We start from the raw sequence: 22,800 nt of genomic DNA on the forward strand, positions 1-22,800 counted from the left end.
GTCACTCCAGAAATTATCTTTGTTATCGTTTTACCTGCTCGGGACGAGCAGAACTAAGCTTGGGGATGCTGATACGTCTCCGACGTATCGATAATTTCTTATGTTCCATGCCACATTATTGATGTTATCTACATGTTTTATGCACACTTTATGTCATATTCGTGCATTTTCTGGAACTAACCTATTAACAAGATGCCGAAGTGCCGATTCTGTTTTCTGCTGTTTTTGGTTTCAGAAATCCTAGTAACGAAATATTCTCGGAATTGGACGAAATCAACGCCCAGGGTCCTATTTTGCCACGAAGCTTCCAGAAGACCGAAGAGGAGACGAAGTGGGGCCACGAGGTGGCCACACCCTAGGGCGGCGCGGCCCCCCCTTGGCCGCGCGGCCCTATGGTGTGGGCCCCTCGTGCCGCCTCCTGACCTGCCCTTCCGCCTACTTAAAGCCTCCGTCGCGAAACCCCCAGTACCGAGAGCCACAATACGGAAAACCTTCCAGAGACGCCGCCGCCGCCAATCCCATCTCGGGGGATTCAGGAGATCATCTCCAGCACCCTGCCGGAGAGGGGAATCATCTCCCGGAGGACTCTACGCCGCCATGGTCGCCTCCGGAGTGATGTGTGAGTAGTCTACCCCTGGACTATGGGTCCATAGCAGTAGCTAGATGGTTGTCTTCTCCCCATTGTGCTTAATTGTCGGGTCTTGTGAGCTGCCTAACATGATCAAGATCATCTATCTGTAATTCTATATGTTGCGTTTGTTGGGATCCGATGAATAGAGAATACTTGTTATGTTGATTATCAAAGTTATGTCTATGTGTTGTTTATGATCTTGCATGCTCTCCGTTATTAGTAGATGCTCTGGCCAAGTTGATGCTAGTAACTCCAAGAGGGAGTATTTATGCTCCATAGTGGGTTCATGTCTCCGTGAATCTGGAGGGGTGACAAGAACCTCTAAGGTTATGGATGTGCTGTTGCCACTAGGGATAAAACATTGGTGCTATGTTCAAGGATGTAGTCACTGATTACATTACGCGCAATACTTAATGCAATTGTTTGTTGTTAGCAACTTAATACTGGAGGGGGTTCGGATGATAACCTGAAGGTGGACTTTTTAGGCATAGATGCATGCTGGATAGCAGTCTATGTACTTTGTCGTAATGCCCAATTAAATCTCACAATACTCATCATAATATGTATGTGCATGGTCATGCCCTCTTTATTTGTCAATTGCCCAACTGTAATTTGTTCACCCAACATGCTGTTTATCTTATGGGAGAGACACCTCTAGTGAACTGTGGACCCCGGTCCAATTCTCTATACTGAAATACAATCTACTGCAATACTGTTCTACTATTTTTCTGCAAACAATCATCATCCACACTATACATCTAATCCTTTGTTACAGCAAGCCGGTGAGATTGACAACCTCACTGTTTCGTTGGGGCAAAGTACTTTGGTTGTGTTGTGCAGGTTCCACGTTGGCGCCGGAATCCCTGGTGTTGCGCCGCACTACATCCCGCCGCCATCAACCTTCAACGTGCTTCTTGGCTCCTACTGGTTCGATAAACCTTGGTTTCATACTGAGGGAAAACTTGCCGCTGTACGCATCACACCTTCCTCTTGGGGTTCCCAACGGACGCGTGCTGTACGCGTATCAGCTGGCGAACCCGAGAATTCGCGATGCACCACGGCCCGGGCCACCATAGGAGATGTTTTGGCCGCTTTCGTCGGGCTAGGTGGCCTAAAAAACGAGAAAAAAAAGTTTTGACATGCACCACGGAGAGACCCAAAATCGTCGGTCATGGTGCACCAGCAACCACGGTGCGACTTCAACTTCGTCGGCCATGGCAACTTTTCTTGTAGTGAAGTACACGGTGTGCAACCCAACATACATAGACTTGATTTCTCAAGAAAAGCAAGTAGGAAGCACAACATATACAAACACATGCTAGGAACAAAACTAACACATGCAAAGGGGCGAGTAACTTTCAATATAAGTGAGTTGAGAACATGTTACCGCAAGGAGGAACATTGAATATATGATAGAAGCAAGATAACCAAAAAGACTTGGCTTGAGATAATATAAATGATGAAGATCCCTTAATTCTTCATGATGTAGCCAAGTCTCCAATGCCCTCCAACAAGCACCTATTGATCAAGTTTTGGATTGTTGGTCCCCAACTAAGTTGGGTCCTAAGAGGTTAGTCACAATAGGCTTGGCAACCCAAATGGTTCTTTTCTTGACACCACTTTGAGCACCAACAAATTTGGCAAACACATTGCCACCCTCATCCTTACGAAGAGAATAAACATCATCAATGGTGATAGAGTTGGATGAGGTACCGATAGTGCAAAAGGAGGAGATGTGGCCCTTCTCACGTCATATGTAGCAAGTTCTTTTCTTCTCCTTCTTCTCACTAGATTTCTCCACAATGGGAGCATTGGCTTGCTTCTTCTTGGGAAGTGGCATTTCTTCAACTTGAGGTTGAATATGAGTTTGAGCTTGAATCCAAGTCCACTCTTGTCATTGGGGGATTGTTGCATACTCAACATCGTGTCAAGTTTGCATTTCCCATCATGACTCTTTACCAAGTCATTCTTCAAAGAAGTGACTTGAGCCTTGAGCTCTTTGATTTTCTCTACATGGTTAGTAACAACACAAGTAATAGAGGAAGTATAGCCTTCATTGTTAGAGAAAAAAGGCAAGCAAGATAATTCATCACAAGATTTAGCAATACTATGAGTGGATGAATTACTAGGACTAGCACATGGCAATATAACATTTTGAGTAGTAGTGCTAGTATCCACATGAGGATCACAAGATGTTGCCTTTGATATGGTAGCCTCATGAGCTAACTTTAGCCTATCATGGGAGGCTAGAAGATCCTTATGGGAGCTAGAAAGCTTTCCATGATTTTCTTCCAATTTCCCATAATTGCTAGTTAGCAATTCAAGTTGAGCCCTTAGCTCAACATTCTCCTTCAAGATAGATGCTTCACAAGAAGTAGAGTTAGTAGCACAAGCATCATTATTAATAGCAATAGGAGAAGGCAAGTTGGCATGCTCTTTTAGATAAGAAGCTTTAAGTTGCTCATGCGACTCGGTGAGTTTGGTGAGCGCACTCTCAATGACCCTTGAGCCCTTTTTGAGTTGCTCAAAATCCTCAAGGAGTTTCGCATTAACAAACACAAGCTTATCATTTTTTAGCTTTAGTTCATTTGCCACCTCAAGAGCTCTATCATGGTTTTCCTTTTCTCTAGACAATTCTAGAGCAAAGGTCTCCTCAAGAGCTTCCTTGGTGGTTTGTTCTTCTTCAAGTTCATCCTTTAGGGATGCCACATCATTGGCGTACTCATGTTCAAGAGCACCCATTTTATCAATGGTGTTCTCACGCAACCAAATACATTTTTGGCTCTCAATAGCGGTAGTCAAGATTTCAAAGAAGTGATTGCTAGCAATTTTATCTTTGCAAAGAACCTTGAATACATTCTTACCCTTATCGCGTAGAGAGACAACCCAATCCTCTTCTTCATATTCATCCTCATCCTTATCACCACGAGAAATATTAGGTTCCTCGGTAGGAGATATCGTGGAACTCTTGGACATAAGGCATATATGAGAACCGTGAGATAAAGATGAGGAGTTACTTGAGGCTCCTTTCAAGATCTTGTCTTGACCAATAGAATATTTGGTTTCCTCTACATTGTTAGTCACATAACCACTAGAGGAAATAGAAGCATTTTTTATCATGGCCAGAAGACAAAGCAAGCATATCATCATGAGATTTATTCAAGAAACTTACACATGATATGCAAGGACTATCAACACAAGCATGTAAATCATTTCTTGTGCTAGATTTGTTTAAGTCCAAAGATGAACCATTGCAATGAGATATAGATGAAGGATCATCAATAGTAAGCTCAATACCAACATTGCAATTTCCATCACCACTCACCATATCAATACCTTGTGTCTTGCCACACATTGGTGAAGTGGATGAAGATGAGAACTCATCACGAACGGAAGTGGAAGCAAAGCAATCATCCTTAATGATATTGGACACATCATATTTATCTTGAATCTTTGTCCATAACTCATGAGCGCTCCAAAAAGGCAAGTATGGAAAAAGACCTACATATCTCAAAGCATTCATAAGAACATTAGAAGCTTGAGAATTGAGATATGAATTTTTCTCATCCTCTAAAGATAGATTTTGTGAATCCATAGGAGGATAAAAACCTATATCTACAATTTTCTCCATATGAGGGTCAATGTCCCGAAAATAACTAAGCATGCAAATTTTCCAAATATCATAATTTGTGCCATATAATATAAGAGTGTTATCATGCACTAATCCTCTAGCCGACATCTTTACTCTCAAGGTGGTGAAGCCTAAAATGAGAGACCTTGCTCTGATACCAATTGAAAGGACACGGATGTCGCCTAGAGGGGGGGGTGAATAGGCGGTTTAAAATTTTTACGAGATGGCTTAACAAATGCTGAATAAAACTAGCGTTTACTTTGTCAAGCCCAAAGCCTATATACTATGGTTCACCTATGTGCACCAAAAACTTATGTTAAGCAATACAAGCAACTATGTGATAGCAAGATATATAACTTCAAGCAAGATGGCTATCACAAGGTAAAGTGCATAAGTAAAGAGCTCGGGTATAGAGATAACCGAGGCACGCTGGAGACAAAGATTTATCCCGAAGTTCACACTCTTGCGAGTGCTAATCTCCGTTGGAGAGGTGCGGTGGCTTAGTGCTCCCGAACGCCACAAGAGGCTCACCTTGAAGTGTGGTTGCTCGATGCACACCAACGCCACAAAGGCCTCACCCCAAGATGCGGTACTCACACCACACACCGAACGCCACGAAGGCGCCTCACCTTATTCTCCGGTGACCCTCGCCACAAAGGCCTAGGTCACGGTTCCACTAAGGGATTTCCTTCGAGGCGGAAACCGGGTCTTGCACAAAGATTGGGGCACACATCCACAACTTAATTTGAGGCTCCCAACAAATCGCCACAAAGGCCTAGAATCCGTCTAGGGTTCCAAGAACCCAAGAGTAACAACTTTCTTGCTTTCACCTCCACGAATCACCGTGGAGAACTCAAACCGATGCACCAAATGCAATGGAAAGAACACCACAAAGATGCTCAAGTCCTTCTCTCTCAAATTGCAACAAAGCTACAAAAGCTATTGGGGGGATAAGAGAGGAAGAACAAAGGAATTCACAAAGAACACCAAGATCAAGATCTAGAGAGTTCCACTCACAAAGAGATGGATTTGATTGGTAGAATTGTACATCTAGATCTCCTCTTCCTTTTCCCTCAAAAGGACTCAAGAATCATTGGAGGAGTAGAGGGATGTGGCAAGCTCTCAAGGTCAACAATGGTGGAGAGCCAAAGGAGGAAAAAGAAGTAGGGAGAAAGAGGAGGAAGAAGGCCTTAAATAGGGGCCTTAGATTTCTGCCCGTTGGGGCCAAAATCGCAACAGGCCGGCAGTGCTGGCCTTTTTCCGCCGGCAGTGCCGGGGTGTTCCCGGCGGCAGTTCCGGCCCCCCTGTTTTTACCCAAACACCCGATACGAAAACCTTAAGAACTTTTGCATCCGGACTCCGATTTCGATGATCTTGGGCTTGTTGAAATCACAAAAACAAGCTCTACAAAAATATGCATATAAACATCATAGTCCATAAAAGGAGGATAGAAACAAATGAATAAAGATTTTACCTATCTATAAAAGGCAAACCGATAAAACCTCCAATATGGAAAATGCAACAACTTGAGATAGGAGACTTGGATTTAGGTGAAACCAATTTTGTTGTAAAGAGGATGACAAAGCCTACCCCACAAAGAGTGAAAATCTTAAGAATAAGTGGGGTAGGTTTTTCTATGTATTTTAGAGCGAAACCTCTCAATACGAAAAACCGAGAAAAACTCCATTATCGAAAACGCAATAAGTGATTTATGCGGAATCCGTTTTCGATGAACTAGAGATTTCTATGGGGATAGCCACAAGCTATAAATCACCACATGGATAAATAACAACGAAGAAAGATTATGCAAGGATGCAAAGGTTTGAGCTCTCTCCGAATGATACGATCGAGTTACTCACTCGAGAGCCCTCTTGATAGTACGGCAACTAAACTATAAACCGGTCTCCAACTACACCATGAGACCGGTAAGAAAGAAACCCTATCAAGAGCAAACCTTAACCTTGCGCCTTGATGATGACGGTCTTGACCGTAACAAGATGGAACGCCTTTCTTGATTGTGCTTGCTTGATGAAGTCATGCGAAATGCTCCCCCGTACTCCACTATGGGAGAGCTACTTCTTTGGAGCATCTTCACATACCCATGATCACCATATGGATGGCAAGCTTCAAGCATATGATCTCTTAGAGTTGGCTCATCTTGAACTTGCACTTCATTTCTTCATTCTTCATCATGTTGATGTCTTGAAGTAACTTGAGGGCTCACTTCATCTTCATCTTCAAGACATACTTGATACTTGATATCCTACATCAATTTCTTCTTATTGCAACCTTGAAGCCAACATATGGTTCAAGCATTGCCTATGGACAACTCCTACAAATATAACTCAATGCAAACATTAGTCCATAGGGATTGGCATTAATTACCAAAACCACACATGGGGGCTCCATGCACTTTCACCTATTCCCCGTTTAGAGGATATGCTAGATGAATTGAGTGATGCTGCTCTTTTCTCTAAAATTGATTTGCGTAGTGGTTATCATCAAATTAGGATGAAAGAAGGGGATGAATGGAAAACAACCTTTAAAAAAAATTTGGTTTATATGAGTGGTTAGTAATGCCTTTTGGTTTGACTAATGCACCTAGCACTTTCATGAGACTGATGAACCATGTTTTGTGTGATTTTATTAGCAAGTTTGTGGTTGTGTACTTTAATGACATATTAATCTACAGCCGCAATGAATCTGATCATACTATACATATTCGACATGTTTTGCAAGTGTTGCGTGATAATAAACTCTATGGTAATCTTGAGAAGTGCACATTTTGCAAAGATAAGGTCATATTTCTGGGTTATGTTGTCTCTTAGCATGGAGTAGAAGTAGATGTGTCTAAAATTGAAGCTATTCAAAATTGGCCTACTCCCATGAATGTGAGTCAAGTAAGAAGTTTTCATGGTCTTGCTGGGTTTTATAGGAGATTTGCGCCCAATTTTAGTACTATTGCTGCACCTTTGAATGAATTGACTAAAAAGGGTGTTGCATTTGAGTGGGGCGTTACCCAAGATCATGCTTTTGATGAACTTAAGAGATTGTTAACTTTTGCACCGTTGCTTGCACTTCCTGATTTCAATAAGCAATTTGAGATTGAATGTGATGCTAGTGGTACTGGAATTGGTGGTGTGTTGATGAAAGAGGGTCGTCCAATTGCATATTTTTCTGAGAAACTTTCTGGTGCTAAGTTGAACTATCCTATATATGATAAAGAATTGTATGCTTTAATTAGAGTTCTTGAGGTTTGGCAACATTACTTGTGGCCAAAAGAATTTATCATACATTCTAATCATGAAGCTTTAAAATACCTGAAAGCTCAGTCTACTTTGCATAAGCGTCTTGCTAAGTGGGTTGAGTTCATTGAGTCTTTTCCATACATTATCAAGCATAAGAAGGGAAAAGATAATATTGTTGCTGATGCGCTATCTAGCAAGAATATGCTATTAACTCAACTTGATGTTAAAATTTCTAGATTAGAAGTACTATGTGATTTATATGCCACTGATCATGATTTTGCTGAACCATATCGCTTGTGTGCTATTGGTAAAGCATGGGAAAAATATCACATACATGATGGGTTCTTTTTTAGAGCTAACAAACTATGTGTTCCAGAATCGTCTGTGCGTTTGCTATTATTGCAGGAATCACATGCTGGAGGTTTGATGGGTCACTTTGGACGTGAGAAGACGCTACTCATGCTAGCTGACCATTGGGACATAGCCATCCGGGTGCAGCTTCGTGACCCCAATGAAGGGTTCATGGAAGCGCACCGGCAAATCACCGCGCCAAGGGTTCACACCGACCGTCCTGCTAACCTGGGGCAAGCTACCAGGCAGCGGGTGCCAACGTTCTTCGTGCAGCTGGATTGCCTGGACCTCCTTGCCCTCGCCGTGCCGCCCTACATGGAGCAGCACCTGATCAGCAAGTATAAGCTGAAGAACAATGGCCCGCCGGTGAAGGTGTGCTTGTACATGGGCGAGCGCTGTGAGTGGAAGGTGCAGCTCCAATGAAGGGCCGAGCGCGTCTGCTTCATCAAGTCCTGGAGTGAGTTCGCCGCCAGGCTTGGCCTTCGCATCGATGACACGATCGTCTTCACCCCTAAGGACGATGGCTTCAAGGTTGACGTGATGAGGACATCTCTACTACACCACTACCTCCGTCATTGCAAGATAAAGATGAAGCTGCTGTTAAGCTCAAGTCCAAAGAAGTTAGGATTGGACCTATTACAAGGACTCGTGCGAAGCTACTTAAACAACAGGTGAACTTGTTCCTAAACGATACTTTGATTGATGAGAACGTTATACTGCCTAAGTCCTGTTACTTGTGTATCATCAGGTATGAAGAGGAGACAAGCATCGCACGAGGAGGAGAGGAGCAGCTGGACGTGAAGATGGACAAGAAGCTGGACATGGAGTTGGACATGAAGATATTCCATGGACGCGCGAGGGAGGAGCGGGAGGCATGCGCGAGAGAGGAAGACGAAGTCCAGGCCGGCCCAGCACCTGGTCAGACCGGCCGGCACGCCCGGTCCCTGGTCCGGTCCGCTGGATCCACCCGGCGCCAACTGGGCGCCCTGCTGATGCCAACCGGACATGCTACTGCGCGACAATTCCAGCCCCCGGTTGCCACCCGGTCCCTGGCCCGGTTTGAACCGGCTAGCCCGGTCCCAGGCCCGATCGACCGGTCCCCAGACCGGCCGTGTCCGAGTCTGTTGATACGTCCCCGACGTATCCATAATTTCTGTCGTTCCATGCTTGTTTTATGACAATACTTACATGTTTTGCTTGCACTTTATGATGATTTCATGCATTTTCCGGAACTAACCTATTAACGAGATGCCACAGTGCCAGTTCCTGTTTTCTGCTGTTTTTGGTTCCAGAAAGGCTGTTCGGGCAATATTCTCGGAATTGGACGAAATCAACGCCAAACCTCCTATTTTTCCCGGAAGGCTCCAGAACACCGAAGAAGAGTCGGAGAGGGGCCAGGGGGCCACCACACCACATGGCGGCGCGGCCAAGCCTGGGCCCGCGCCGGCCTAGGGTGTGGCGCCCCCAGGTGCCCCCCTGCGCCGCCTCTTCGCCTATAAAATCCCTTTCGACCTAAAAACACAGTACCAATTGACGAAACTCCAGAAAGACTCCAGGGGCGCCGCCACCATCGCGAAACTCCAATTCGGGGGACAGAACTCTGTTCCGGCACCCTGCCGGAACGGGGAAGTGCCCCCGGAAGCCATCTCCATCAACGCCACTGCCTCCATCATGCTCCGTGAGTAGTTCCCCCATGGACTACGGGTTCTAGCAGTAGCTATGTCGGTATACTCTCCCCCATGTACTTCAATACAATGGTCTCATGAGCTGCCTTACATGATTGAGATTCATCTGATGTAATCGGTGTTGTGTTTGTTGGGATCCGATGGATGATACATTATGATTAGTCTATCTATAAAGTTTGTGAAGTTATTGTTGCTGCAATCTTGTTATGCTTAATGCTTGTCACTAGGGCCCGAGTGGCATGATCTTAGATTTAAGCTCTATACTTATTGCTTAGATTGTATCTACAAGTTGTATGCACATGTCACTGTCCGGAACCAAAGGCCCCGAAGTGACAAGAATCGGGACAACCGGAGGGGATGGTAGCGATGTGAGGATCACATGTTTTCACGGAGTGTTAATGCTTTGCTCCGGTACTCTATTAAAAGGAGTACCTTAATATCCAGTAGTTTCCCTTGAGGCCCGGCTGCCACCGGCTGGTAGGACAAAAGATGTTGTGCAAGTTTCTCATTGCGAGCACGTACGACTATATACGGAAAACATGCCTACATAATTAATAAGCCTGATGTTCTATCTTAATGCTTTGATTCCTATCAATTGCCCAACTGTAATTTGTTCACCCAACACTTGTCACTTGTTATTGGAGAGTTACCACTAGTGTAGATCGCTGGGAACCCCGGTCCATCTCTCATCATATTATACTTGTTCTCTATGTCATTGGAAGTAGTATCAACTATCTTCCGGTGCCATCGCTCTCATATTGCTATTACTGCTGCTGTGTTACTGTTACTATTGCTCTCATATTACTGCTACTTTCACATCACCCCTGTTGCTAGTGCTTTTCCAGGTGCAGCTGAATTGACAACTCAGTTGTTAAGGCTTATAAGTATTCTTTACCTCCCCTTGTGTCGAATCAATAAATTTGGGTTATACTACCCTCGAAGACTGCCGCGATCCCCTATACTTGTGGGTCATCAAGACTGTTTTCTGGCGCCGTTGCCGGGGAGGCATAGCTCTACTCATAAGTTCACCTGGGGAGTACACTCTACCTCTCTCTCTGTTTTATTTTATTTTGTTTTGCTTAGTTTACTTTTTCCTAGTTTACTTGTGCTTAGTTTATTTCTGTCTAGTATTACTTTGCTTAGTTTACTTTTGTCTAGTTTATTTCAGTTTTGTTTTATTTTCCTCATATACCCAAAAATCCATAAAAATTTGAAAAACCGAAAAATTAAAAACTGCTGTTATGGGAGAACCAACAACCTACTTGGAGCTTATGGAATGTTATAATTGTTATAGAGAATCAAGAACTGGTAAAATAATGAGTGCTATGATAGAAAAATTGAATACAATTGCTAGAATCTTGCTTAGACGCCATGATATAAACTGTTGCTCTCAACAGGATACTAAACATCTTAAATTTCAATGTGGCTTTAGTGAGGAATATTTTATTAAGAGCTATAATCGGAATTGCTATATTCATTATGGGTTCGAAGAGGTAGAACAATTTGTCTTATTTATGGGAGCCTCTGAGATAGAATCCTTCATGGTTGAGAATTATGAAACTTGTGTTATTTGTAAGGACCTTAAAGATTATGTCTCTACTATCCTTAATTCTTGCATAGAATGCTACAGTAGGAATCCTTATATCCTTGATTATAAAGAGAGACTCATTAATGCACAAGAATGCACTCACAATTTGCAGGAACCTGTGGAAGAGGAAATTGATGAACCGGAAAGCTCATTGGATGAAAAAGAGGAGGAAATTGATGAACCTGAGAACTCATTGGATGAAAAAGAAGAGGAGAGTGATGAACAAAAGGAGGAAGAATGGATTAGCTACCCATGCCAACCTTCTAATGAGAGTAACTCTTCATCTCTTACACTATTTGATTGTCCTCCATGCTTACCGAAAGAGGTTGAATGTTATGTTCCTGTGGATTCTCTTGAAATATTCCCTATGAGTAATACTTGTGAGAATAATTATGCTACTGTTATATATGATAATCCATGCTACTTTGATAAATCTTATGATAATGCTTTGTTTGTGCCTGATGTCGAAATGCATGGTACTAAAGAATTTTGCTTGGCAAATGTTTATGATAAAGCTTTAGATGATGGTCCTATGTTACTTGATAATATTAATTGTACTACTAATGAAAATGGGATTGGAGAATTCTTGACTTATTCTATGAGTCCCATATCTCTTGATATTGATCAATCATCATGTTATGTTATTGATAAAAGTGAGTTTGAAAGTTTTAATCCCGCTATTCTTGAACTTGATAAGAATTATGTGTTTGGAAATCATGAAAAGTATGCTGCATGTGATAGCTATATTGTTGAGTTTGTTCATGAAGCTACTGAAAATTATTATGAGAGAGGAAAATATGGTTGTAGAGATTTGCATGGTACTAAAACACCTCTCTATATGCTTAAAATTTTGAAGTTACACTTGTTCTATCTTCCTATGCTTGTTACTTTGCTTTTCATGAACTTGTTTATTTACAAGATTCTTTTTCATAGGAAGCATGTTAGACTTAAATGTGTTTTGAAATTGCTTCTTGATGCTCTCTTTTGCTTCAAATACTATTTCTTGCGAGTGCATCATTAAAACTGCTGAGCCCATCTTAATGGCTATAAAGAAAGCAACTTCTTGGGAGATAACCCATGTGTTATTTTGCTACAGTACTTTGTTTTATATTTGTGTCTTGGAAGTTGTTTACTACTGTAGCAACCTCTCCTTATCTTAGTTTTGTGTTTTGTTGTACCAAGTGAAGCCTCTAATCGAAGGTTGATACTAGATTTGGATTTCTGCGCAGAAACAGATTTCTATCTGTCACGAATCTGGGCTGTTTTCTCTGTAGAAAAATCAGAAAAATATGCCAATTTACGTGCGTGTTCCTCAGATATGTACGCAACTTTTGTTAGTTTTGAGTTTTCTGATTTGAGCAACGGAAGTATTTTATTAAAATTCGTCTTTACTGGCTGTTCTGTTTTGGCAGATTCTGTCTCTGTTTTTTGCATTGTCTCTTGTGGACTTTAAGCGAGCTTTTCTAGATATAGAGAGCTGTAGCTAATGTTTTATTGAGTTCTTGCAATGTGCCACTACAGGACCAAGGTGGATTCAAATTTTTTTGAGTACTAACCCCTCTAATGAAGTTTATGAGAAGTTTGTTGTGAAGGAAGTTTTCAAGGGTCAAGAGAGGAGGATGATATATGATCAAGAAGAGTGAAAAGTCTAAGCTTGGGGATGCCCCCGTGGTTCATCCCTGCATATTTCAAGAAGACTCAAGCGTCTAAGCTTGGGGATGCCCAAGGCATCCCCTTCTTCATCAACTTATCAGGTTCCTCCCCTGAAACTATATTTTTATTCGGTCACATCATATGTGCTTTACTTGGAGCGTCTGTGTGCTTTTATTTTTGTTTGTGTTTGAATAAATTCGGATCCTAGCAATCCTTGTTTGGGAGAGAGACACGCTCCGCTTTTTCATATGAACACTTGTTCTTTGTTTTACTTTTAATGTTCAATGATAAAAGTTGGAAGCTACAATACTTATTGTATGGTTGGAAACAGAAAATGCCTCATATGTCTTGGATAATTTGATACTTGGCAATTGTTTTGAGCTCTCAAGTAGATCATAAGTTTTTGCATGTAGTTTAAACCTATTAGTGGAGAACTACCGTAAAGCTTGTTAAAATTGGTTTGCATAATTGATCTCTCTTAAGGTCTAGATACTTTCTGGTAAAAGTGTTTGAGCAACAAGGAAGACAGTGTAGAGTATTATAATGCTTGCAATATGTTTTTATGTAAGTTTTGCTGTACCGGTTCATACTTGTTTTTGCTTCAAATAGCCTTGCTAGCCTAAGCCTTGTATCGAGAGGGAATACTTCTCATGCATCCAAAATCCTTGAGCCAACCACTATGCCAATTGTGTCCACCATACCTACCTACTATGTGGTATTTCCTGCCATTCCAAAGTAAATTGCTTGAGTGCTACCTTTAAACAATTCAAAATGCTTCTCAATTTGTGTTTATGTTTCATAGCTCATGAGGAAGTATGTGGTGTTTAGCTTTCAACCTTGTCATTTACTTTTGACGGACTCTCACATGGACTAGTGGCACATCCGCTTATCCAATAATTTTGCAAAAAGAGCTGGCAATGGGATTCCCAGTCCCGAATTAATTAACTTAAATAGACACTCCTCCATGGTTTGTGATTGTTGGACGGCACCCGAAGGATTCGGTTAGCCATGGCTTGTGTAAGCAAAGGTTGGGGGGAGTGTCATCATCATAATAAAACTAAAATAAAAAGGCACTCCTTCATGGTATGAGATTGTTGGCAGGCACCCGAGGATTCGGTTAGCCATGGTTTGTGTAAGAAAGGTTGGAAGGAGTGCCAAATAAATATGCAATAATTCATGGGAGCCGCTCTTGAAAGTCCGGTTGGCGAGGTAGTTAGTGTACCCATTACCATTCGTTGACAACAACATACACCTCTCAAAATTTTATTTTTTATGCTCTCTATATGTTTTCAAAACCAAAGCTCTAGCACAAATATAGCAATCGATGCTTCCCTCGTAGAAGGGCCATTCTTTTACTTTTATGTTGAGTCAGTTTACCTACTTCCTTCCACCTTAGAAGCAAACACTTGTGTCAACTGTGCATTGATTCTTACATACTTGCATATTTGCATTCATCATATTACTCTATGTTGACAATATCCATGAGATATACATGTTGAAAGTTGAAAGCAACTGCTGAAACTTATATCTTCCTTTGTGTTGCTTCGATGCCTTTACTTTGAATTTATTGCTTTATGAGTTAACTCTTGTGCAAGACTTTTGATGCTTGTCTTGAAAGCACTATTCATGAAAAGTTTTGCTATATGTTATCTACTTGTTAGCAACTATAGATCATTGCCTTGAGTCACTTCATTCATTTCATATGCTTTGTAATAGTATGATCAAGGTTATGTAAGTAGCATGTCACTACAGAAATTATTCTTTTTTCGTTTACCTGCTCGGGACGAGCAGGAACTAAGCTTGGGGATGCTGATACGTCCCCGACGTATCCATAATTTCTGTCGTTCCATGCTTGTTTTATGACAATACTTACATGTTTTGCTTGCACTTTATGATGATTTCATGCATTTTCCGGAACTAACCTATTAACGAGATGCCACAGTGCCAGTTCCTGTTTTCTGTTGTTTTTGGTTCCAGAAAGGCTGTTCGGGCAATATTCTCGGAATTGGACGAAATCAACGCCAAACCTCCTATTTTTCCCGGAAGGCTCCAGAACACCGAAGAAGAGTCGGAGAGGGGCCAGGGAGCCACCACACCACATGGCGGCGTGGCCAAGCCTGGGCCCGCGCCGGCCTAGGGTGTGGCGCCCCCAGGTGCCCCCCTGCGCCGCCTCTTCGCCTATAAAATCCCTTTCGACCTAAAAACACAGTACCAATTGACGAAACTCCAGAAAGACTCCAGGGGCGCCGCCACCATCGCGAAACTCCAATTCGGGGGACAGAACTCTGTTCCGGCACCCTGCCGGAACAGGGAAGTGCCCCCGGAAGCCATCTCCATCAACGCCACCGCCTCCATCATGCTCCGTGAGTAGTTCCCCCATGGACTACGGGTTCTAGCAGTAGCTATGTCGGTATACTCTCCCCCATGTACTTCAATACAATGGTCTCATGAGCTGCCTTACATGATTGAGATTCATCTGATGTAATCGGTGTTGTGTTTGTTGGGATCCGATGGATGATACATTATGATTAGTCTATCTATAAAGTTTGTGAAGTTATTGTTGCTGCAATCTTGTTATGCTTAATGCTTGTCACTAGGGCCCGAGTGGCATGATCTTAGATTTAAGCTCTATACTTATTGCTTAGATTGTATCTACAAGTTGTATGCACATGTCACTGTCCGGAACCAAAGGCCCCGAAGTGACAAGAATCGGGACAACCGGAGGGGATGGTAGTGATGTGAGGATCACATGTTTTCACGGAGTGTTAATGCTTTGCTCCGGTACTCTATTAAAAGAAGTACCTTAATATCCAGTAGTTTCCCTTGAGGCCCGGCTGCTACCGGCTGGTAGGACAAAAGATGTTGTGCAAGTTTCTCATTGCGAGCACGTACGACTATATACGGAAAACATGCCTACATAATTAATAAGCCTGATGTTCTATCTTAATGCTTTGATTCCTATCAATTGCCCAACTGTAATTTGTTCACCCAACACTTGTCACTTGTTATTGGAGAGTTACCACTAGTGTATATCGCTGGGAACCCCGGTCCATCTCTCATCATATTATACTTGTTCTCTATGTCATTGGAAGTAGTATCAACTATCTTCCGGTGCCATCGCTCTCATATTGCTATTACTGCTGTGTTATCTTGTTACATTATTGCTCTCATATTACTGCTACTTTCACATCACCCCTGTTGCTAGTGCTTTTCCAGGTGCAGCTGAATTGACAACTCAGTTGTTAAGGCTTATAAGTATTCTTTACCTCCCCTTGTGTCGAATCAATAAATTTGGGTTATACTACCCTCGAAGACTGCCGCGATCCCCTATACTTGTGGGTCATCATCTGTCTCGACCAGATCTATTCTGGGTCGGTTATTTTCGTACTCTTTCGACCTAAGGTCATCCCGGACGCCTATATAAGTGCCCAGGACGCCCCCAAAGTTGCCTTAGACCACGTTTAAGATAAATCCTAGTTCTTAGTTGTTTGCTCTGCAAAACTATTGAATCCCCTACATCATATTGCTTGATATTGGTGTAGATCTGAAAGTCTTGTGTAATCTGCTGTTCCATTGGGAATTAGAAGGTTGCAACTTACCGCTTCGTGGTCGGCGGCTACGTGCGCAAGTGTGTGGAGTTGCGAATATCTTGCAGGGTTGAGAGCTGTTGCATTGGCGACAGGGACCAATCGAGAGATCTCGTTGCGTCATACAAGTTATCATCCACTTCATCATCCGTGATTCTCCGCCGTGTTCATCCCGTGATCATCATCACCACCGTTGCTTACTGAGAAGATCGGGCCACCCCTTATCACGACGTCTTCATGAAGGAGACTTCGTGCTCCAGCATCGTCAGCTGCAAAAAGCATCGCGAGGACCCTTATGTTGATCCTCGCCGTTAAGGTTATGAACTTGATCCCTGTCTCTGGTGCTGTCTGATCTTCGCCGTTAGTAGTTGTGCTGGCCTCCAGGTAGCTGTTAAACACTTTCTTTTGTGCATATGTGACTGTAATGTTGGCATGTAGAGGTTGTTGAACTTGCTTTTGTACCTGGGTAGTCTGCCCCCAGGTTTAAGTAGGCATCTTACCACTCTGACACTAGGATTAGGTAGTAAGTACTCTGTTCGTTGTGTATAACTGTGTGATGTGCTTATGCCTATGTTTGAGCTCTTGTGTGATGGTAAGGTCACCATATTTGAATGTGGTGAGGAAAAGCACAGCCTGGGTGCCCAAAATGGCAACCAAACACATGTACATGTGCTATGGCTGAACAGAGATGGAACACTTTATCCACGCATCCAAACAACCTGCACTTATGTTCGGGCCGATGCAACACATGATACCAAACACTGGGTCGAATGTGGCTTGTGGCCCGTTTGTGACGCGCAGGGGCGCCCGTCTCATTGCGCCAGTGGTGCAGAATTTCAGCCCAACCTACCAAATGCGCCCATAATATGAAAACATACTTCATAACGACTCTAATAAAATATATTTTATACTCTAGATGTTTATATTTTTCATAAATATTTATTTAAACTTAAAAGCTTCACTTTGACCGGAAATTTAATTCGGCTCTTGAGGGCATATGCTCTCTCTACCAAAAAATGGTATTTTGAAAAGTCAAAAAATTTTGACAAAAAATTCTACATGTACATCTTCACAATATATGTGCCTTCGTCAAGTTTCGCGAGGAACCAATATTTTGTGTGGTCTATTTAAAAAAGAGAAAAATTATCTTTTGAATAGCCTTATTTTTAGCATTGAATTTTGTCTTTTTTACATACGTCGCATGACAAGTCGATTTTTTGTGAAACGACTTTATGAGCGCGAAGCATGCGAAGATGTACGTGCAATTTTTTGTTTTAATTTTTTTAAATTTCAAAATACGTGTAACATGCATTTCAAAATAGAGAGAGGATATACTCCCATGTGCCAAAACACCACTAACTTTGACCAAATCCACAACACGAAGTACTGGGAACGGAGAGTACTAAGCTTGAGTATGAATTTGGTGATAATGTAAATTATCTCACTCTGCCCCATATGGTCTTCGGGAAGCTAAGCTTCATTAAGTGATTGCTAGTTTCATTAGTAAGTGATTCCGTGCTAGCTCTTCGGGAAGCTAAGCTAGAAATCTTAACAAATAACAAGTGGTGATAGCTGCTCATCTTTGGCGCAAGTTGTGTACCTGCTGCACGAATGAGTTAAGTGCAAGAGTGCATTGAGCTGGTCTATAAGTTCACCCCTTCCCTCCATTCAGTTTCTCACCCAGGACACGAGAACCTCTCTAGCTTAAGCATCCAGCCCATCCTATAGTTATAGCCATGGCCGACCCTTCTTATTTCCAAAGTGCTCCCGTTAGCCATGAGGCATTCAATCATAAGGAATTTATGTTCCACGGCTTGTACATGCAGCAGCGCCTCGAAGGATCACCGAGCCAAAACATGAATGTTATGGTGAATCCTAATCTTCCTTTTGGCAGTATCGTTGCTAATGACTGGACCATCTACGATGGCCTCGGCACCGATGCGAAGCTTGTTGCACGCGCTCAAGGCTCGCATATGGAGACTGGTGTAACCGAAGGAACCTGGTTTATTTGTTTCAACATAGCGTTCGTCGATGAGAGGTACATATGTTGTGAGTTTATTTAGAACCACATTCTGCGTGCGTGCTTCTTTCTTTTGAGCAAGGTGTGTTTATGTGATATATCGACTAATTTGGTGTGTATACTCCATTTGCTTAGGTTTAAGGATTCCAGCCTTAAGGTGCTTGGACATTTTGAAGTACCTACGCACGGTGAATGGGCAATCCTCGGCGGGACAGGAGATTTTGCCCATGCACAAGGTATTGTCAGCTTCAAAAAGGTTCCGGAGTTGGATAACGGGAAAACTACGGTCCGGGAGCTTGAGATCCGTGCCGTGTGCCTCAACTTCTCATCGTCCCTGTCATTGGTATGTATTCTTTTCTTTTCGTATGCAATTCATTCATACACGCTTTTATATACCCATATGAGAACTTCTAATACATGTTAGAAATACAGCCCATGAAAGTGGGACCATGGGGTGGAAATGGAGGTTTCACTAAAGACATGGCCGTACGAAAATCAATCCGTCTAGAGAGCATCACAATCAATAGTGGCTCGCTCGTCTATTCGCTTGCGTTTTCTTATATAGATAATCAGAGGAAGAGTCACACTGAGGGTCCCTGGGGTGGCAGTGGGGGCACCATTCACACAGTGAGTTTACTTTCAAATTTTCTTAATACCCTCTGATCTATAATAAATGTTGGGGTTTAGTACTAGTAATAAGTGTTGGTGCTTTAATTACTCCCTCCATATCGGTGGGCAATTACGCATTTCGAGAATTTTTTTGTATAAAATTTAGTCAAAAAAATACAAGATATATGCCACAAAAAAATATCACTGGATTCATATTTAAAAGAAATTTTCAATAGTATAATTTTGTGATATATATCTTATATTTTGTTGATCAAATTAGTAGTCAATTTTTTTTTCTTGAAATACGTAATTACCCTGTAAATCGTTATGGAGGGAGTAGTATAAATCTAGCACCAATTTAAACTAAAGCCGACACAATAACGTCATGACAATAACGTCATGGGTCTTTAATTCGTTTCGACTGTGTTGTTTACAGGTAGAGCTGGGCCCTACAGAGTTTGTGAAGGAAGTATCAGGGACCATGGACAATGTTGCACCTTCCGGATTAACTGTATCTGCACTGATCATCGCCACCAATGTCAAACAGTATGGGCCTTTTGGATTTGTGCGAGGAACATGGTTTGGCTTAGTCTTGCCAGAAGATACATGTGTTTTGGGCTTCTTCGGCCGATCTGGAGATGTCCTCGATGCAATTGGTATCTACACCGGCCCGATCCTAGCTTCATGAACATCCTCGCATGTTTTCCTAGCCGCTATTTCTACAATTTCTATTCCAATAATAATAACTAGATGGCCAGCGCGCTTCGCCACGCCGGCTGCCAGCCGTTATTGCATGGTCTTTTCTTTGATTTCTTGTATGTGTTAATATTCTAACAATAAGATGTCATGAATGTTCGGTTGATGTACTCTATGCAATCGGTGCTAGTAGAATCTGTGATGGATGTTTAGTACTCGCTCTGTATAAAAATAGATGTTTCAACTTTATTTAGATACAGATGTGCCTATTACTAAAACTAGATTTAGATGTGCGCCTTGGCGCACGATCCCGTGAATTTCACATATATTTACATCTTGTATAGCGATTGAAAAAATTAGGCAAAACATGATAATATTTTGTTTGGGTTGAAAGCAAAATAAATAGGATGAAATTGGGATAAACACTTACATTTGAAACAGAGAAACAAACATCTTATTCGGTCAAAGACTTCACTTATCCTGACCTCCGGTTTCTCCTTGGTATCCAAAAATGTCTCAAACTGAGGTGCATATGACATTAGACAGATCATCACTTTCTTGTCAAATACTTGAATGCTTCGCTTAAAAATAATATAGTATGTCTACATGCATATTTAAATTTTTATGAAACTACTTGTTTCCTCCCATTGCATCTTTCCAAGTAAAAGTGCAGCAAAAATTAAAGCAACGTTTCGCAACAGAAGTCTATAGTTCACCTATTCGGTGCCCACTAAATGTCAAACAATTAATCTCCCGTAACAGCTTGACCATGTGTAATGTATATTTTTGTTCAGCAAGTTCAACAGAGCCAAAAACAAGAACAAAAGAAATGCATGTTCCATTTATATTAATGAGGTGTGTTGAATCATATGCTCTAGGGTCACCAAAGGAGTATTTAATTCTCACATCCTTACCACATAGGAGATTATAATATAATAAATGAACATGAACTCCCCGTACGGGAGATTATAAATGAAGAATCTTATGGCTGAATTTATAAACCTGCCTCATGTACGCACTTACCGCTTTTCTATTCAAAAGAAGCTACATTGAACTACTATGAGCACAAGGTATGAAAGAACACTAAAGATGAACGTTTTATAATTAGAGCTGCCACTGGCAGAGTAATAAGAACAAAATGTATAAGAGAAAAGAAAGAAGATGTCAGTAACATAAGCCTGTTTAAGCTAACACACAAACTGATTCAAGGGCTAAGCTCAAGAAAAATGGCTAGTACCACAAAGAGCTTACCTTACCTGATATACACACTAATCGTTGTGATCTTCTCAAAAAATCTGAAACAAATACTCAGCTAGCTTATCTTAGTACAGAACCCTGAACCTGCAACATGGAACATCATGAGGTATGGCTCAAAATTCAAATTATTGATGCTGCAAGCTGATGATAAACCAAATAATCTTTTGTGATGTATGGAGAGTGTCAGAGAGAGACAAATCAAATAATCCAAATGCCCAGTACTGATGGTGTTAGAGTATATCATGGGCCTAGGCCCGTTAGTCTTATGGTTTGCTTAGGGGTCAAGTAAGCCTTGCTTTGGAGTCAAGTAAACCTCTCTATATATGGAGAGGAGATGTATCAATCTAATCAAGCAAGAATTAAGAAGAAAATCCCTTCCCTCTTGCCCGGCCGTGGGCAAAAGGCCCCCGGCCGGCCTTCTCGCGCCCTCGCAGCTCTCTCTCTCCCTCCCAAACCCTAGCAGCCACATAACACTTGGTATCAGCTTTCCCGGGTTCGATCATGTCCAGCCCTCCACCGAGTTCTTCCCACCCGCCGCCGCCGCACTCCAACATCCCCGCCGTTCTCTCCCCGGCGGAGATCACCGCAGCCCTCCGCGATCTCACCACTGTTGTCCAGGAGATCCACCTCTACTTGGCTGGCCCCTACGGGCCGCCGCCACCAGCGGCGCTGCTGCTGTCATCGCCGCCACTCGACACCGGGCTGCTGCAGTCCCCGCTGCCGCTGTCCACCATCTCCGGGCCGGGCCCTACCTCGACGCCGGGGGTCCCTCATCTCCAGCAGCCGGCCGCCTTCTTCTCCACCGGGACGCTGCAGCAACAGCAGCAGCTGCCGCAGCCACCAACGCTGCCGTTGCAGCTGCTGTCCTCACCGACGCTGTCCCTGTCGTTCGGTGGGCAGCTGCAACAGCAGCTGCAGCTGCCGTCGCCACCAACACCGCAGCAGTGGCTGCTGCCGCCACCGACGCCGTCCCTGCCTTTCGGCGGTGTGGGAACGACCTTGGCCCCGGGCTCTACATCGACACCGCCCGGGATGCCCTTCCACCAGGACCGTTTCCCTCCGTCGCCGTCACCGCTTCCGGCTTGGATCGCTATCCGCCATGTGTCGGCGGCGGTGAGGCTGCAGGCTGCCGCGCGCGGCCTCCTAGTGCGTCGGCGTGTGCGGGAGATGCGTGATCTGCAGCTGCAGCTCCTCCAAGTTGCGCTTCGTTGCGCAACGGACCTCGATCTCGTCCGCTGCGTTGGGGATCTTGGGCGTGCGGTTTCCCCCACGGGCGGCGGGCATGCTGTTTTTCCCGCGGGCAGTGACCTCAAAGTCTGCGCCATCGACAGTCATCCGGCGGGGAGAAGGCCTGGTGTCCCCGACAGGAGCGCACCGCGTAGCACCATTGCATTCCGCCGCCGGCCGCCGCGCGGGCTCCTTTTGTCCCGCTGGTTTCCATGGGATCCAGGTGGCTGTACAGGTGCACGTCCGACGGGCGGATGGTGTCCACTTTATTTTCAGGGGTCAACAATAAAGCGTCTCAGTCTATTTCAGGTTGAGAGTAATAAAACAAGCCGAGATGTAAAAGGCTCGTTTTTAGGTGTTAGGTTTGTGTTGTGTCGAGTCATGGTTTGTTTAAGTTGCAGCTCGAGGACGAGTTGCATGTCCAGGTGGGATGTAGTGTTAGAGTATATCATGGGCCTAGGCCCGTTAGTCTTATGGTTTGCTTAGGGGTCAAGTAAGCCTTGCTTCGGAGTCAAGTAAACCTCTCTATATATGGAGAGGAGATGTATCAATCTAATCAAGCAAGAATTAAGAAGGAAATCCCTTCCCTCTTGCCCGGCCGTGGGCAAAAGGGCCCC

General features: G+C 43.2%; 1 protein-coding gene across 1 annotated transcript; it reads left to right on the plus strand.

The window, feature by feature from the left end:
- The first annotated feature begins 18,048 nt into the window (after positions 1–18,048).
- LOC127313170 (uncharacterized) lies at positions 18,049–19,872 on the plus strand. The gene is made up of 4 exons (XM_051343719.2): positions 18,049–18,412; positions 18,530–18,737; positions 18,827–19,021; positions 19,440–19,872. Exons 1-4 carry the CDS (start codon positions 18,111–18,113, stop codon positions 19,689–19,691), a joined length of 957 nt encoding a protein of 318 aa, XP_051199679.1. The 5' UTR covers positions 18,049–18,110; the 3' UTR covers positions 19,692–19,872.
- The last annotated feature ends 2,928 nt before the right edge of the window (positions 19,873–22,800 follow it).

The sequence above is a fragment of the Lolium perenne genome, chromosome 7, assembly GCF_019359855.2.
Source record: "Lolium perenne isolate Kyuss_39 chromosome 7, Kyuss_2.0, whole genome shotgun sequence".
Lineage (NCBI taxonomy): Eukaryota > Viridiplantae > Streptophyta > Magnoliopsida > Poales > Poaceae > Lolium > Lolium perenne.